The following is a 16,648-nucleotide window of genomic DNA, read 5'->3' on the forward strand; positions in this document are numbered from 1 at the left end:
GAGTATTTTTGCATCGATAGTCATAAGGGAAATTGGTCTGAAGTACTCTTTCTTTGTTGGATCTTTGTGTGGTTTAGGTGTCAGAGTAATTGTGGCTTCATAGAATGAATTGGGTAGAGTANCTTCTGTTTCTATTTTGTGGAATACTTTGAGGAGAGTTGGAATTAGGTCTTCTTTGAAAGCCTTATAGAATTCAGCACTAAACCCATCTGGTCCTGGGCTTTTTTTAGTTGGGAGACTATTAATGACTGCTTCTCTTTCTTTAGGTGATATAGGACTATTTAGGTCATTAATCTGATCCTTATTTAACTTTGGTACCTGGTATCTGTCTAGGAATTTTTCCATTTCATCCAGGTTTTCCAGTTTAGTTGAGTATATAGCCTTTTGCAGTAGGATCTGATGATGTTTTGGATTTCCTCAGGGTCTGTTGTTATGTCTCCCTTTTCATTTCTGATTTTGTTAATTAGGATGCTGTCTCTGTGAGCCTATTGCTTTCTTAACTATATTATTTCTTGAGATTGTGAAAGTGCTATTAGATTAAGAAAGCAACACCCCTCACACTTTCTCGGCATATAAGAAATACACAATATCAAGCTGTGTTGTAAGTTTAATGTGTTTTTGTTGGGGTATTCTTAAATTTACAATGAAGTGTTGAGTTTGAGCTGTCTTTCTCTGAGACTAAAATATTATTAATGTGCCCTTTAGGGATTTTAGTATTATTTTCTAGCATTCATTTTATGTGTATATACATATTGTAATTTAAAAATATTGTATTATAAAATTATACTTATACTACAAAATTGAAAATAGTATACTATGAAAATATTTTAAGTATACTATGAAATTGAATAAAAAGGAGATGTGACTGTATCTCAGTTGGTGGAGTACTTGTTCAGTGTGTACAAAGCTTTGATTGTCCATCTTTCTCCTAAAATGTACACGTGTTGGCCTGTTCTGGTCATCCCAGTTCTAGGAGGTGCAGGTAGGAGGAATAGACGTTGAAACATCCTCAGGTGTGTTGCAAGGTCACAGACAGCCTGCCATATATGAGACCTTGAACCAAAAATGAACAAAAGAATAAACATGTAAAGGAAAGAAGGATGCAAAAATAATAAACTGTTCTTTTAATATATAATTACTGATGATATCATTTCATTAATAGTGTGTATGTAGAAAAGCATCATTTGGATACCATTAGTCTTTTTATTCACTCAAAGTAGAGATGGTGGTATAAAAATATTTTAAGTTCCCCATGCACCATATTGCTTGCATACTGCCAGGCTTTGAAGCCTAGTCCTAAAGTCACACATTTGCCTATTACTGTGCATGCTTTTAGAGTGGAGGCAGCTTGCCAGAAAGATTTTGAGTTAGAGACTTCATCTTTTGAGGAACAGATCATTTATTCTAGATACAGCCTAAAAAAAGCCAATGAGAACTATGTTGTTTGATATATAATTATGAGTTTTATTTTTTGTAAGAATTAATGTAATATGTAATACTGGATCTTTTGTATATGTAGTACCTTTTATTTTTCCACTACATCTCTAATGATAATTTAACTTCTTAAGATATATAGTCTCACTGTTTGAACGATGTTAAACATTTCTTCTTTCATGTATAGTGTTTCCGAGCTTTTGAAAACACATGGAGTGGAGAAACCAGTTTCATTTGTGAAGAACACCCAGTCTAGCTCTGAGGAGGCACGTAGCTTGATGGTTCGACTGACCAGGCACACTGGGCGGAAGTAAGTGACAAACATGATTGACTGATGCGCTTGGATGTTTGTTTGTTTCATCATTTGTTTTCTTTTTTGACAACCAGTCAGTAATATAATTGGTTAATAACATACTGCACTTAAAGTATATAATTTGATAAGACTTGATCTATGCACATACTCACTGTGGTATTGAGAATAATGATCATAGTTGGTAGTAAGCTCTTCACAGTCCCTTTCCCCCTCGTTACTATGCCCTTACCCACTCACAGAGGGTCATTTCTCTGCCGTTTTAGATAGTAATTTCTGTCTGTTTCTTTTAGTTAGCATCATTTATTTTGTGGTTTATCCAATGTGTACCATTACTCAAGAGATTATACTGTTTCATTTGCTGAATAGTATTCCATGTGTTAGATTTTATTGCACAATCTGTATATGCTTACCTATTAGTGGATATTAGAGTCTTTTTGAGTTGTGAATTTTACAAACACAGGTTTTATAGATATTTATTTTTCAAATGAATATATTCAATTTCTTTTTTATGAATACATAAAGATAGACTTGTCTCAAACTCATGATTCTCTTAAATCTTAAGCCCTGCCTTTGGATTTCGAGGGTCACAGGTATACATTGCCCAATCCGATCAATAAATCTTTCATATATTGATTTTTTTTTTTTTGTCTACCAATTTTGCTGGATTCATTTTGTTTTTATTGTTGATTGTATAACTCTATTTTTATTCTTGTTGCATAATATAGCTTCTGCCAGGTTTTAGATACTCATGTTTTCAAGTGAATAGGTAAATAAAAGATGGTAATTTTAACAATTACCATCTAGAGTATTAATAGAGTATTAGTGTTTAGTAATTTTTGGCTTTTCTATGTCATCCCTAAAGTAGTACTTTATTCTGATGGAGTTATGAATTTTGCTGTATCTCTTTGGAATTTATTTAGCTGCAAGAGAGCTAACAAAACTGAATTTATTATTAGTAATAATTGCATTTCCTGTGCTCCCATACTTTGTAGTCACATTTCTTAATTATGCATTTATTTATAAAGTTTTAGTCGTATTAGTTTTGAATATTTTGTTAATATTCACATTTCTTAATCATGAATATATGAATTTTCCATTCACATTATAGTATGAATATTTTGTTCTTGTAGGTTTGGACAATTTTGTGTTAGTTTAATGCTTTAATATCTGCCCATATAAAAGCAAGGTGTATTGTACCTTCTTGGTCTGTCCAAGCTATACAATAAAATGTGAGGGAGAAAATAGATTACCTTGTAAAAAAATTGACAAAAGATTTCAAAGTTGTTTCCAACTATATGTGATCCAAATGGCCCATAAGCAATCTGGCTAATGTTTGGGCCTTTCTAGTCATTTTTTTGAGTGGACCCACAGCAAAGCCTCAGTGGGAAGGACCTGTGACTTGGCACAGAGTGAGACAGTAGGTGGAGAGTGTACAGAAGAGGCTAATGTAAAGGTAAATATTCAGAACAAGGTGATTCTGAGATAGAGTCAGAGCTTGGATGTGCTCCCTCTGTGTGTCTGAGGAAGTTACCTTCAGAATCTGTTCTGGTGCGAAGGGATACAATGTAAAGAAGCCTGAGGGGAATCTTAAGTCCTGGTGGAACAGGCAACAAACTTTCTGTCAGTAGGATTAAGTGATGAATTGTTAGAGATACAGTTGAGTCTGAAAGCAGAAGAAATGAATCCCAGTCCTAATAAGATAGTGATAGTACTCAGCTTACATGCCAAGTACAGTCAAATTCTTTATGCCAGGGATGTCCTAGCATTTTGTACCTTTTTCTACTCACTGTCCCCATCTCTTGTATAGTGTTTTATTAATAAACATATGTGCCTTAGGTTTTCTTGTAGGTTGTATGTTCCTGCCAATGTGATTTAAATGGGAAGGAATATACATACCATCTCCCTGATAATTACTGACTGACTTAAAAAGGGGTCAGTGTTCCCACGGTGGTGCTGTGTAACTCTAGGACCTGTGCCTCCACAGTTGGAAAGCTTTGTTCCTGCTGTTGAGCTCATTTGCTTCTCATGTGATCAGTGTGAGCCTGTACCCATGTGAGCTACTCACTGTGAATATTTTAGAGAACATGCTCTTAACTTTCAAAATACTCAGCTTGCTGTCTTAATGCATGAGTATTCCTAAGCCTTCACTACCGCTAAAGCAGCCTCATATATATCATAAATGATGGTAGAGCCCATCCCGTTCATCATGGATCTGGGTTTTACATCTTGAGTGGTGTACTGTCTATACTTGGGTTGGGGAAAAATCCATCTCAAGTACACACTTGTAACTAATGCCATAGATGTTACTCAGGCATCTTATTAGCTTGCTAAATTCTTGTTTCTTAAAATCCTGCTTTTGATTCTTATTTATGGGATATATTCTGAAAAGGGCCATTGTTGATGATGTGTTATAATCTATTTTAATTAGGATCTCCACTTACGGCTAGCCATGTGTGAGGGAACATTTATACCATCTGTCCTAGTGCTGATAGCTTCCAGAGGAACAGCTGGGCTGTGAGACTTGTGTTCAGCCTGACAAGGCCAGGGTCTGATTTTGTTGAGCTAATAAGGTGGACAGTAACTTCAAACATTTTGTTACTTCACTGCCTTTAAGCCAAATCTGAAAGGAATCTCACAAGTTTTTGAAGTCTATGAAAAACTTTCAAGGAGCAGGCTGAAAATACTGGATATCCTATCTAGGTTATTCTGGAATACTTTTAGAAGCAGCGATGTGTTGTATATGTTTGTGTGTCTCTTAAGTATGTGTCCACGTGTGCTGCATGGCACATAAACAAAAAGAATTGTCCATTTCATGTAATGATAGAGACTATCATGGACAGTGAAGCATGTGCTTATTACATTTTTAGCATGATTACCAGGGCAATTGTTGTCTCAGCTCCTTGAGGGCAGAGGCAGAAGAGCTGCTCAGTCCCAGGCCTTGAGGCTACCCCATGCAGCATAGTGAGTCCCAGCCTCCTAAAGCAGAAGTGCTCAGGAAAAATGTATTTAAGTTACTATCCTGTTCATTTAAGCACATAACAGATGAAAATTGTGGGCATTGTTTTGGTTGGCATAGCCTCTCCCTTTGCAGATCGGGCTGCCTTGGAATTCTGGCCCCTCTGTATCAGCCTCTGGGGAGCCAGGGTGATAGGTGCGTCCCACAGCGCCTGGTAACGATGATGATTTTAAATGGTAATGTCTTGAGCTATACAAGACAAAAGAGTCATGGAAAAGAAACTCTTTTATACTTGGCAAACCCAAAAAACATCTACTATTTTCAAATGTTGAGTTCTATTATTGTCCAGAACTTTGTAATTAGAGACAACCACAGTGATTCCATGCTCAGGTACATTCTATCTTGTAAGATGAACACAGAGAGAAACAAAGAAACCTACACCATGCTCCCCTTCCTACTGCTTTATAACATAATATAAAACAAAATGTCTTTAAGACCTAAAATCCACACTTTCATTCACATCTCTCAAATACTTAATCAGGAAACCTGTGTGCCTTTTATATATTGGACTTTAAGTTGCAGAGAAGGGAGCCACTCCATGCAGGTTATTGAGCTCATTTGTATGTTAGGAGCATCTTGCATGTCTGCCGCTGCCCACAGTTAATCTTACCCATTCTTCATGATCGTGTGAGTTGGCCTTTGAGGAAAGAATGTTTAATCCAGCAACATGCTGCCTTCATACCACAAATTCATGACTGTGGGTAAAACTGTTAGCAAACTCTCCTTCCCTGCAGCTTGGGAGGCAGCCATAACGTGGCTTTTCATCATGGGATTGTGAAGCCTTCACTGGCCCTGCAGAACCGCTCAGGTTGATAAATTGCCTCTGTGTATAGTGTAGAATGCTATGCTCTGAGCATGATAGCCATCAACTCCTTCAGAGCAGCTATGATTCTTTGCTTCTGGACTGTTGATGTTCCCTTATAGAAAGGAGAACAGAGAAGAGGACTCCTATACTTTCCAGTCAGCTGTGTATTATTCTGCCCTGATTTCATGTGGATCCCTGATCTGGGGGCACACTAGAGTATACATACTGTGGAAGGTTAATAGATGGTATTTGACTTACATTATTTTGCAATGGGGGGTGGGGGGTGGGTGATAGGGGGTGGGGGAGTGAGACTTTCCCATGGTGTGACTGCTTTTGGGTCACCTATGTGCTTGTAATTAACCCCAATACATTCATGCATTCACCAAAGTAAGCTGTTTTGTGGGGGAAGTGTGTTTATGTCTCCCCATGGAGAGAGTTTCCACAACATTGGATGGAGGTTGCAGGATTCAACAGAACCAAAGATAAGTTTGGGAAGAGCAGTGGCATTTTGTTGTTATCAGTTTTAGACAGCTGAAGCTATGCTGTCTGAGGGTAGATCATCTACAGGAGGTATTAGATATGAAATCTCCCCATATGGTATGGAATGTTAGGTCAGTTTCTTTGTTGTTGTAGTCACTGGAAGGTAGCTGTTTTGCATAAGAAATGGGCCAGAGGCCAGAGTGACTACACAGAGGAACTTTCATGTATAAAGGAGAAACTACAGTGGGACATGCAGCTAGAGTCTTTCACTCTAGCCTGTTGTTTCAAAAGAAACTGGGGAAAAAAGTGCAAGGATAAAATGGAAGTGTTGGCTTGCCCTTATTAAACATAGAGGACACTCAAAGCTTAAAGGATTCCATTCAAGAAGCCCTCCTGGAGTCTAAGAATGTGGAGCTCATGAGGACTGTCTGGTAGTAAAGAAGAAAAACATAGGTAGAAATGGTCATTCATTAGACGAGACAGGGCTATGTTCCCACAGTTGAGAAGGCTCATTTGGTTTGATGAGCCCTGTTCACAACCATTTTTGATGATGTAGGAATAGCTAGCAGAATTTGACTAGTAAAGACCAGGGAGTAAACTGAGTTGGTAAAGTGTATGAGCCATTCAAGAGGGGATAGAAAATGGATGGGGAAAAGGGACCAGTCTTGGTCTCTGTCAGCAAATAGAGCAAAATCTATGTTGAATTTATCTTCCCGGGGTGGGCTGGGGAGAATTGATGGAAAACTTTCTGAAGACTTTAGAATCTTAATTAGCAGTTGAACAAGGGTGGGCTGTTGGAAGAGGCAAGTGAGTTCCACTGTACCGGCCACTGTGGAGAAAGAGGCTCTTAAGGGATAGAAGCCACAACAGCCTTCCCTGTCCCTAATCAGGAGACCATGTGGCTGTAGGTAAGGGCTGTGCAGGATGACTTGGAAGCCCCACACTGACCTGTATGTTCATTCATCTTCTCTCTGCAGAATTTATGGGGGGTAATGCACATTTATTATATATTAATGTAGAATACTGGGGTAGGGGATGTTGGAACCAGCTATGGCCTCATTGTGTCAATTCCAGGACTGTGAGCATTAACTGGTAAGTATGGCAGTAGTAGTGTGCAGACAGAAGGAGTATGCCTGCTCTAGGGATCAGTAATGGCACTGCTCTTCTGTGGTACATTGTTTGCCCTGCCAGTGCAGCCTCTTAAGGCCTTAGTGTTTAAAAAGGAGCTGTCTTCAACTGCTATGCAGTGCCAGCCAAGATTCAGTCAAGCCCAAGGGATCAGGAATGGGCATGAGTACAGTCCACTCAACAGCCTGGATGAACTAAACCAAACTATCTGGATTGGAGCTGAATACTTTGGTCTTTCTTGAGTATGGTTACTGGCCTTCCTTTTGAGGGAATCTTGAAAATTATGTTCCAGGAATTGTTGTAAAAGATTACTGTCTATTTTGAAGCTTAATGTCTCTTCCTAAAGCAGATGGCAATGCAGTAAGAACTCCAAGGCTCTGGCAGCTTGTCCTTGGGCTGCCACCTGAGAGGTAACTCCTGAAGGTCACTTTGTTGCTTGTGAACTTTGCTTCCTGAATTCCATGTAAAGCAATGGTTCTCAACCTGTGCATCTCATCCCACAGATATCCTACATATCAGATATTTACATTATGATTCATAATAGTAGCAAAATTACAGTTATGAAGTAGCAACAGAATTACTAAATTGCTACAACATGAAGAACTGTATTATAGAGTTGCAGCATTAGGAAGGTAGAGAGCCACTGAACTTTTAAAGCTAAGCCTCCATCCACAGTGCTTGTGGTGAGCTCTTCCTTTGTGCCAAAACTGATCTAACAGTGGGCTAAGGTTGCTTCTTGTATCTTAATGTTCATATGAAATTTCAAAAGACCCTGAGTAGCCAGGCCTGGTAGCTCCTGCCTATAAACCCTGCATGTTATTGAGTCTAGGGTAGGAGAATCAATAGTAACTGGAGCTCTATGTAGATTCAAGGCCAGTTCAGTGGAGCTATATGATGGGACAGTGTAGTAAAGAAAAATTCCCAAACTAAACAGAACTGTGTAAACAACCAAAAGACCCGTGCAGAGTACAGTAACGATGATGGAATTTGAAACTTTTGCCTGTCTGTTTTTCTACTTCATTTTGCTGTTGTATTTTTTTCTCATCATAGGAACTCTGTTTACCTTTTCTTGTAAGTTCAAATGAAATTTACTCCTATGGATTAGTTGAGGGTCAGAACGTGCAGCATGGTAGTCCCTGGAGGCCTTCATGCTGTGTTTCTTTCTTTTCCCAGACAGCCTTCTGTTGGTGAGTCTCAGTGGAGGATGCTGCTGCAGGACATGTTGACCATGCAGCAGCATGTGTACACGTGCCTCGATTCCAATGCTTGCTATGAGGTAACTCCGGCTATAAAATAGTTTTCTTTCTTTCTTTTTTTTTTTTTTTTAATTTTGATTGTTGTGTTCTGCTACAATGGAGAGACCATAAGAGGTACTGCATGCAGTATGGTTAACAGCTGCCTTCCTCACTGTGATGAATGGTAGCCGGCCTCTCCTTGATTCCTGCGTTCATATCTTCTGCTTTACATTTATTCACAGAGATGATGGTCTCCTGCATACAACCTGTTGCTTGTTCCATCTCACTCTGTAGGGTACCCAAGCCTCCCAGGCCACTCTTCCCTTGGTCACTCTCCAGTGCATGTTTCAGTAGCTCCCTCAAGTAGGGTCCATATCTCTCTTGCTGTGACTGTGTGTACATTGCTCCCTCTGCCTGGAATACAGTCTCTTCTCTTACTTTGAAAACTCCTGATAAATCTTCATGCTAGGCTGACTACCTGCCAGGACCTCATATAACTTGCCTCCATTATAGCCTCTCTTTAAAATGCAGCTGTGTACAGATGGGGCCCTTTGGTTTTGGCCTTGAGGTTCTATGTAGGCATTTTACTATCATGTCCTTGAATATCTCTCTGTTGAGAAAGTGTTAGAAAGCATTTATACGTTCTAAGAAAGTTCTAGAAGACAGTAATATAGACTTGACAAAACTAAAACCTTAATATCACCCTTTAGCATATACTGTAGCATCTGACTTTGGCTATTAAATATTGTTGTCTTGGAAAATAATTTGAAAGCATAGTGACATAACGTGAACTTGGTGAACAAAGACTGACATGCAGCCTATTGAATAAAGTGCAGAGTGCTCATTTTGGTAGGACTGGTCAGTTCGCTGTGACTAATTTGCAGTTCTTTTTCAGTCTTGGCCCTGGTGCTTTATGGCTTTCTTGAATGAACCATTGAACGGTCATTTGGCTTGTGCTCATGTGTGCCAGTTTCAACTGCCAGACAGTAGTGAGGAGGGCTGCCCATTCATAATGTGCTTTGGGTCACAACTTGTATTTTCTAGACACTCTTGTTACGGGAAGTGAGTTCTCTTAGCAGACATCATGATAAGGCTTGTCTCATGTTACCCGCTCCCAGGAGAGTCAGTGGTGAGGCAATGCTACAGAATCTGGGTGCTCTTCGCATAGAGCAGGAAGCAGCTCTTCTCCATGACATTGCTTTCTTCTCATTGGTTTCCTCACGATCTTCCTCCTCTCATGAATGCAGGAGAGATTGCATGTCACATCAGCAGTCACATTAGTATTTCCCTGGTACAAGTAATCTTAAGGAATTAATTTTATGTGAATCAGTGACAAGGTATTTAACAATTCTTGCAAGGTACCGTCCATCAATGTCTTTTAATTTTATTAAAATACACTTTAATAGCCAAATTGGAAAGCCCTTGGTGCTCCATGGTATAGTTTTATTGTTTCTGTGTAAGTTTGTGTTTATAGTCTGATTTATTCCTGAGTGAATTCGGATGAGGCTGAGGGAGCATCTTAGTAAGGCAATACTTGTCCACTGTCCACACACCTGGATTTCACCCCTGCTCCCCATGGATGGAGACTATGAATTCTGCTGCGTGCAATTGTGAATTATGTATATCAGAGATGGTAGTCAAATATCTGTTACATTAAACAGAATGGGTCCAGTTGAGAGCCAGGCAGTTCATCTAATAGATGACTAGTGGATTTTCTTTACTGCTTGTTTATGTTATTTATAGGCAATATGTGTAGCCCAGGTTAGCTGGGGCTCAGTTTTCCTGGCTGAATCTCTCCAGTACTGGGATTACTAGCGTGTGCCATCACACCCAGCTTCAATTCCAGTTTTAAATGGATGAACTTTACATACTTAAATCTTTACTGTGATACCTTAAATAGCACGATTTATTTGCTTCATCCAGTGAAATTTCTATCTAAGGTACATTTCTCTTATTGAGGTGAAATTCATAGAACAGCTACTTCAACATAGACAGTGCATGCTTAATACACACACGATGTCATGCAACCTCTAGTTCTAGGGTAGATACAATTTTGATTTATTCCTTTTGAATTTCAGAGTCCTTGTTTTGTTGAACTGAGCCTCCCTTCTTTATCAGTAACTCTGGGCTTTCTTTTTCCCAGATATTTACAGAGAGCCTTCTCTGCTCTAGTCGCCTGGAAAATATCCACCTTGCAGGGCAGATGATGCAGTGTAGCGCCTGTTCGGATAATCTTCCAGCTGGTGCGCTCCATAAAGGAAAAGCCCAGTATAGGGTCAGCTATGAGAGAAGTATCGGCTTGGTTTTGGCTGCCAGCAGAGAGTACTTCAACTCTTCCACCACCCTCACTGACAGCTGCATGGATTTGGCCAGGTAGGATACCTGCGTTCTGTGAGTTCTGGGTGCAGGTCCAAATGCAGATTATCTCAGTTGCATGTTATGTACACTGCATGGGGTGATGTTGTGTGCCAATCTACTATAGGGATGCAAGCAGTGAATTATTAAATACCTGTGTTCTCCTCCCCCCTTACTGGCATTCTTTTGGCTGAGCCATTTTGCTCATTATATATCTATAAGCCTCATTATCTATTCTCATTATCTATTCTCATTATCTGTTCATAGGTTCACCAATACATTCACGTTTTGAGATTTCAGTATTGTGGGCAGTGTTTATTTCCTTTGCATAGCATCTATTCCAAAGACACTTCCAGGTAGAAGTTTCTGGATTTTAAATTCAGTTCCTCTTTTGTCCTACACTTAGTTCATTCCTCTTGGTTAACATGAGAAACAAGGTATATTTCTGAATTTTTGTAATCTAAGAATATTGCACCAATCTTGGGGGAAATTTTCTGAATTGAAATGAGTATTTATAAAGCAGATATTTTTAAAACCCAGAGTCCGGTAAAACTCATCCCCAAATATATATTGCCTCTGAATGTTAAGTACTTCAGAAAAGTCTTTCGTCTTAGTCTGTTATTATTCTACTATTATAAAAAATCCCGAGCTTTTACCCTCAGCTCTGTAAGAGGTTTGAGACCAGGAGGTCATAGAAGAGGACCTTCCTCCTATGGCACGATAGGAAGCCAGAGGAAGCCTCAGTCTTAAGCGTTGTAGGCTCTGCCTTTTAGTGGCCCTGCCATTGGCTCCCAGTCAACCTTCCTAGTGCTGCAACTATTTAATACAGTTCCCCATGTTGTGGTAACCTCCATAAAATTATTTTGTTGCTTCTTCATAACTGTAATTTTGCTACTGTTATGAATTCTAATGTAAATATCTGATATGCAACCTTTGCGAAAGGTTCCTTTGACTCCCAAAAAGATCACATCCCACAGGTTGACAACTGCTGGTTTAGCTAGTACCTTCCTGGGGAACAAGCTACTAAGCCATGAACCATAGAGAGACCCAGTTTCACTCTCTGTAAACTGTGCCTTAGGTGTGTTTCTGTTTGCATTTCTCTGCCATCTGACCATTACTGTAACTCTGCTGAGCATCTTTTAGGCCTAAAGGACTTTGGAAGTCCCAGTTTGCCCTGGTTTTCTTGGAGTTCTCCCTTTTAGACCATCCTAAGCTTTTCCCCCCTCCATTCTAGAAACACATTTTAAAACTTGCTTCCTTTTATGAGGACTATTGGCATTATTTCTGACTTGAACATTTCTTGTAACATCTGAAGTATTGGTCAAAAAATCAAGGAAAGCTGAGAACCTCCTTAGTATCTTATGACCCTGACTTTCAACTCTGTATCCCAATTTTATCCTATCAGTCTGTAAGAAATTCTGCACTTTGTTTCATTACATTATTCATTCTTTATTTTAAGATGATGAAATACTTCAAGCTTAATCATTTGGGCTTTACTTACTTTGTAAATACACTTGAAATTTTATAAAATGAAGACATTATTCACTTTTGTTATAACTTTTTTTATTAATGTATGTCAGTGTGTGACCTGAAGCACTGCTGTGTGCTTCACAGCATTGAATGGTTGCACTTGATTGGTTCATCCTCCTTCTGCCTGAATTTAGTTGGTTTTAGTTCCCCACTGTACAGAGTTCTAGTAAAGCATGGGGTAATAGTCTTCTGGACCCAGATGCCCGTGTGCCCACTAAGTCCCAGCTAGTCACAGCCCTGCAACATCGGCTTCTTTTGGAAGTAGACCGGAGGGAGCTGTGGTGAGCCTTTGTGTGTGCATTTTTATGTGTGCAAAGATACAGCATGTACAACCAAATGGTAATGTCTTTTTCTAGTGATCACTACCTTAATCCTTTAAGAGAGAGTCTTTCTAGGGCTCGACAGTTTTTGGCAATACTGACCACAGCCAGCAAGTCCTAGTGAATTTGATGCTGTCCCCCTCTAGTGTGTGCTGCCCTCCAGCACTAGGGTCACAGTGCCATGTACCCATGCATAGCTTTTCACAGGAATGCTGGGATCAAGTTCTCATGCCTGTGCAGCAAACACTCTCACCCGTGAGGCAGCTCCCCTTTACCCTTGAGGGTCCCTTCTCTCTGTTGTGATCTAAGTGATTTGTAAGTGCTCAGAACTCTGGCTGGCATGTAGACAGTGTCCAGTAATTGGTAGGCAGCAGGTAACACTTTATGAAAGTTTCTTAGTGTTACCAGATGGTTCCAGTTGGTTTCCTGTTAGCAATTAGACACTGATGTGCCCTTTCAGTAAGCATAATTGGCATTACTTGGACTTGTTTTGAAACCTTTATCTAGCACTAAATTTAACTTTTTATTGTTGATGGTGGTGTTCATCTTTTTATAGCTGTTTTTATAAAAGGAATTAGAAGTTTGAGAGATTGTCCATTGAGGATCTGAGGTTGGGTCCCTAGAATCCATGTAAAAGAAACACACAGTGGCATGAATCTGTACCCCCTTTATGGGATGCTGTGGATGAGAGGGACCACACAGGCAGATCTCTGGTGTTCTCTGGCCAGCCAGTTCAGGTTCAATGAGAAAACTTGTCTCAAAATCATTGAGGTTAAGAACAGCTGAGACAGTTGATGTCAGCCTCTGGCCTGTGTGTTAATATACACACATATGAACAATGCACACACCCTCTGTAACACAGGAACATTTAAGCTTGCTGTTTTTGTTTAACTTCTCGTATCATTTTCTCTGTTTTGAAGAGAGTGTTTATGTGCACATGCATATGCATGCTCATGGAGGCCAGAAGTGGTTGTCTGACCCCCTAGGTCTGGAGTGATGGATAGTTGTAAGCCACCTGATATGTCTGTCTATCTATCTATCTATCTATCTATCTATCTATCTATCTATCTATCTATCTATCTACTTACCTACCTATCCATCCATCCAATTCTTTTATGCTATCCTTTGAAAGACTAATTGCTGTAATGATAAAAGTTCTCATATGCTTTGATGCTTTTCCTTTAATCTGCAAGCTCATTCGCAAGTGGTTTCAGTACCTAGGTTCATTTTCCTGGTAGTTGCTTCACGTCCAGCAAAGGTAAAAGCACCTCTTTTCCCTAGTGCTCTCTTATGTAAGAATTAGGGCTTTCCCTTTCTTTCTTCAGACTGTTATTGAACTTGTCAGAGTTCTTTAAAGTAGTTAGCAAATCTTTTTCTTTCTCTCTAGGGATGCTATTTTTATTTCTGTGGATGCTAGAAATATCAAGTAGCATAGCCTTTGAAATCCAGGTTGTGTTTGACCTATAGCTTTTGGGCAGGTGTTTCTCAGATGACTATAAAATCCTCTTGTGTCTTCACTGTCTTTTCTATGCCAGAAGAATCCACTTTGACTTTCAGATGCTCCCATGTTGTATTGGATCCCATGTGTGTATAATGTTGTGTATATAGTTGTGACCTGTGAGTCCCAAGACATTTGTGTTTACCATGATATTGTGTGTAGAAAATATATCTTCCATTCTTCTTTATTAACTAGCTTTTCCTTAGTGATTCAAAAGATGTCTGTGCTGGATAGTTTTATATCAACTTGACACAAGCTGAAGTCACTAGAGAAAGGAGAGTGCCTCAAATAAGAAAATGCCCCCATAATATCAGACTATAGGCAAGCCCATAGGGCATTTTCTTAGTAATTGATATATGGTGCTCCCATCCCTGGGTTAGTGGTCTTGGGTTCTATAAGAAGGCAGGCTGATCAAGCCATGGGGAGCAAGCCAGTGAACAGCACCCCTCCATTGCCTCTGCATCAGCTCCTGCCTCCAGGTTCTCACACTGTCCTGGCTTCCATCAATGATGGACTATAATATGAAAGTAAACCTAATAAACCCTTTCCTCGCCAAGGTGGTTTATGGTCATGGTGTTTTATCACAGCAATAGAAACCCTAATGAAGACAATATCCAAAGAAGACAAAGGATGTAAATTGTTAGTTTCCTTAACGTTGCTCCTCATTTGTCTTTAAAATTAATTTCTTGTGTCTTCAAAATGGTTTATTGTTATCTTGTACTTTTAAAATTAATAACTCATCCAGTGTGCACACATAATTTTTATGCCTTGCTTTCTTTGCTTGTATTCTATATTGAATATCTTTTAATCTGATAATATGCAGATTGGCTTCATTATTTTTATTCTTTGAGTATTTCTTTATTTCTAATTTGAAATAATATTGTTTTCTAAAGTTACATACAATGTGTCCAAATCACATAGGTTCAAAATAATGTTAGCTTCCATTTAATGCTTTATTGTATTTCTATTAAAAATGAAAATAAATGTACTATAATAATCATTGTAACAATTTTGGTGTATCATATGGAATATCTAATATTTTATATTAAAATGTGTAACTTAAAAATTATAAATTATGATATAATTTAAGAGACTTGGTAACATTTGTCCGTAAATGTAAAGAAATTATATGATAGAATAATATTTTATAATGAAAAATTTCAGATTACTAGTGTGACTTCACATTTTAAAGTAAAGTAAATCTGTTTTATTAAATTATACAATGGTGTCCTTCATTGTGCTTCACAGTCTATGGGCTCCACTGAGGACAGTGTGCTGAAAGGAACCACAGGCAAAATAGACTCCTATGTGGTCATCGCTAACTCTGTGGATCCATCAGGCCTTCAGAGAGGCATCATTTAGTACTTGTGTTCATAACACTAGGACTCAGTATGAACTCCCAGAAACTTGTGAGCTCTGTGCAGCTTCTGTTGCAAAATACTGTTCTCACAATGGAACAAATGCCAACTCAAACAGAAGGACTTGCAATCAATCAGTGATCCTTTGTATGATAACTCTATGGACCTCTCACTTCTTAGTTTTTACAATAGTGTGACTCCACAATCTTCTATCACAAGCACCTATGGGCCACCATACCATTTCTCAGTGTGTGTGTGTGTGTGTGTGTGTGTGTGTGAGTGTGTGTGCGAGTGTGTGTGTGTGTGTGCGCGCGTGTGAGTGTGTGAGAGTGTGTGAGTGTGTGTATGAGTGTGTGTGTGAGTGTGTGTGTGTGTGAGTGTGTGTGTGAGTGTGTGTGAGTGTGTGTGTGTGTGAGTGTGTGTGAGTGTGTATGTGTGTGTGTGCAATATGTATTAAATGTTCACGTTCTCTCCCCAATTCATTAAAATAGATTCTTTTCTCATACAGTGAATCTTGATTACAGTTTCTGCTCCCTCTGCTCCTCTCTCCACTTCCCCTCCTATTCAGGTCTTCTGCCTTTCTTTCTCTCATTAGAAAAGAACAGGCTTGCATGAGATAACCAATAAAACATAACAAAATAAAATATATTAAGATAAAACAAAAATCATTACATAAAAGTTGGACAAGGCAAACTAACATAAGAAAAAGAGCCCACTCTGGAGGCACAAGATCAGAGAGCCACTTGTTTACTCACTCAGGAGTCTCGTAAAATTATCCAACTGAACGTTATCACTGATACTCAGAGGACCTGCTGCAGTCCTGCATAGGTCCTGTGCTTGCTGCTTCAGCTCTGAGTGTTTATATGTGCTCTGCTTAGTTGATTTGGAGGACCTTGTTCTCCTGGTGTCCTTCATCTCCTCTGGCTACCACACTCCTTCCGCCTCTTCCACCTCCTCTTCAGTGGTGCTCCTTGAGCTTAAAGGGGAGAGATTTGATTGAGACGTCCTATTCAGAGCCACGTGTTTGAAGGTCTCTCTCTTTTCATAATGTCTGGCTGTGGGTCTCTGTATTTGTTCTCATTGTTGCAGGGGGAAGCTTCTCTAAGGCTGGCTGAATAAAACACTGATCTGTGGGTAAAGGAGAATGTCAATAGGACTCATTATTGTTTCGTCTTC

General features: G+C 39.3%; 1 protein-coding gene across 4 annotated transcripts in view; it reads left to right on the top strand.

The window, feature by feature from the left end:
• Positions 1 to 16,648, top strand: part of Nbas (neuroblastoma amplified sequence) — a 284,567-nt gene that overhangs the window by 120,639 nt on the left and 147,280 nt on the right. For all 4 annotated transcript variants that reach the window (XM_021201944.1, XM_029540735.1, XM_029540736.1 and 1 more), the window contains exons 28-30: positions 1,622 to 1,744; positions 8,350 to 8,452; positions 10,555 to 10,784. In XM_021201944.1, the coding sequence (XP_021057603.1) occupies positions 1,622 to 1,744; positions 8,350 to 8,452; positions 10,555 to 10,784 (456 nt within the window). The remainder of the gene's footprint in view (positions 1 to 1,621; positions 1,745 to 8,349; positions 8,453 to 10,554; positions 10,785 to 16,648) is intronic.

The sequence above is a fragment of the Mus pahari genome, chromosome 7 (genome assembly GCF_900095145.1).
Source record: "Mus pahari chromosome 7, PAHARI_EIJ_v1.1, whole genome shotgun sequence".
NCBI lineage: Eukaryota > Metazoa > Chordata > Mammalia > Rodentia > Muridae > Mus > Mus pahari.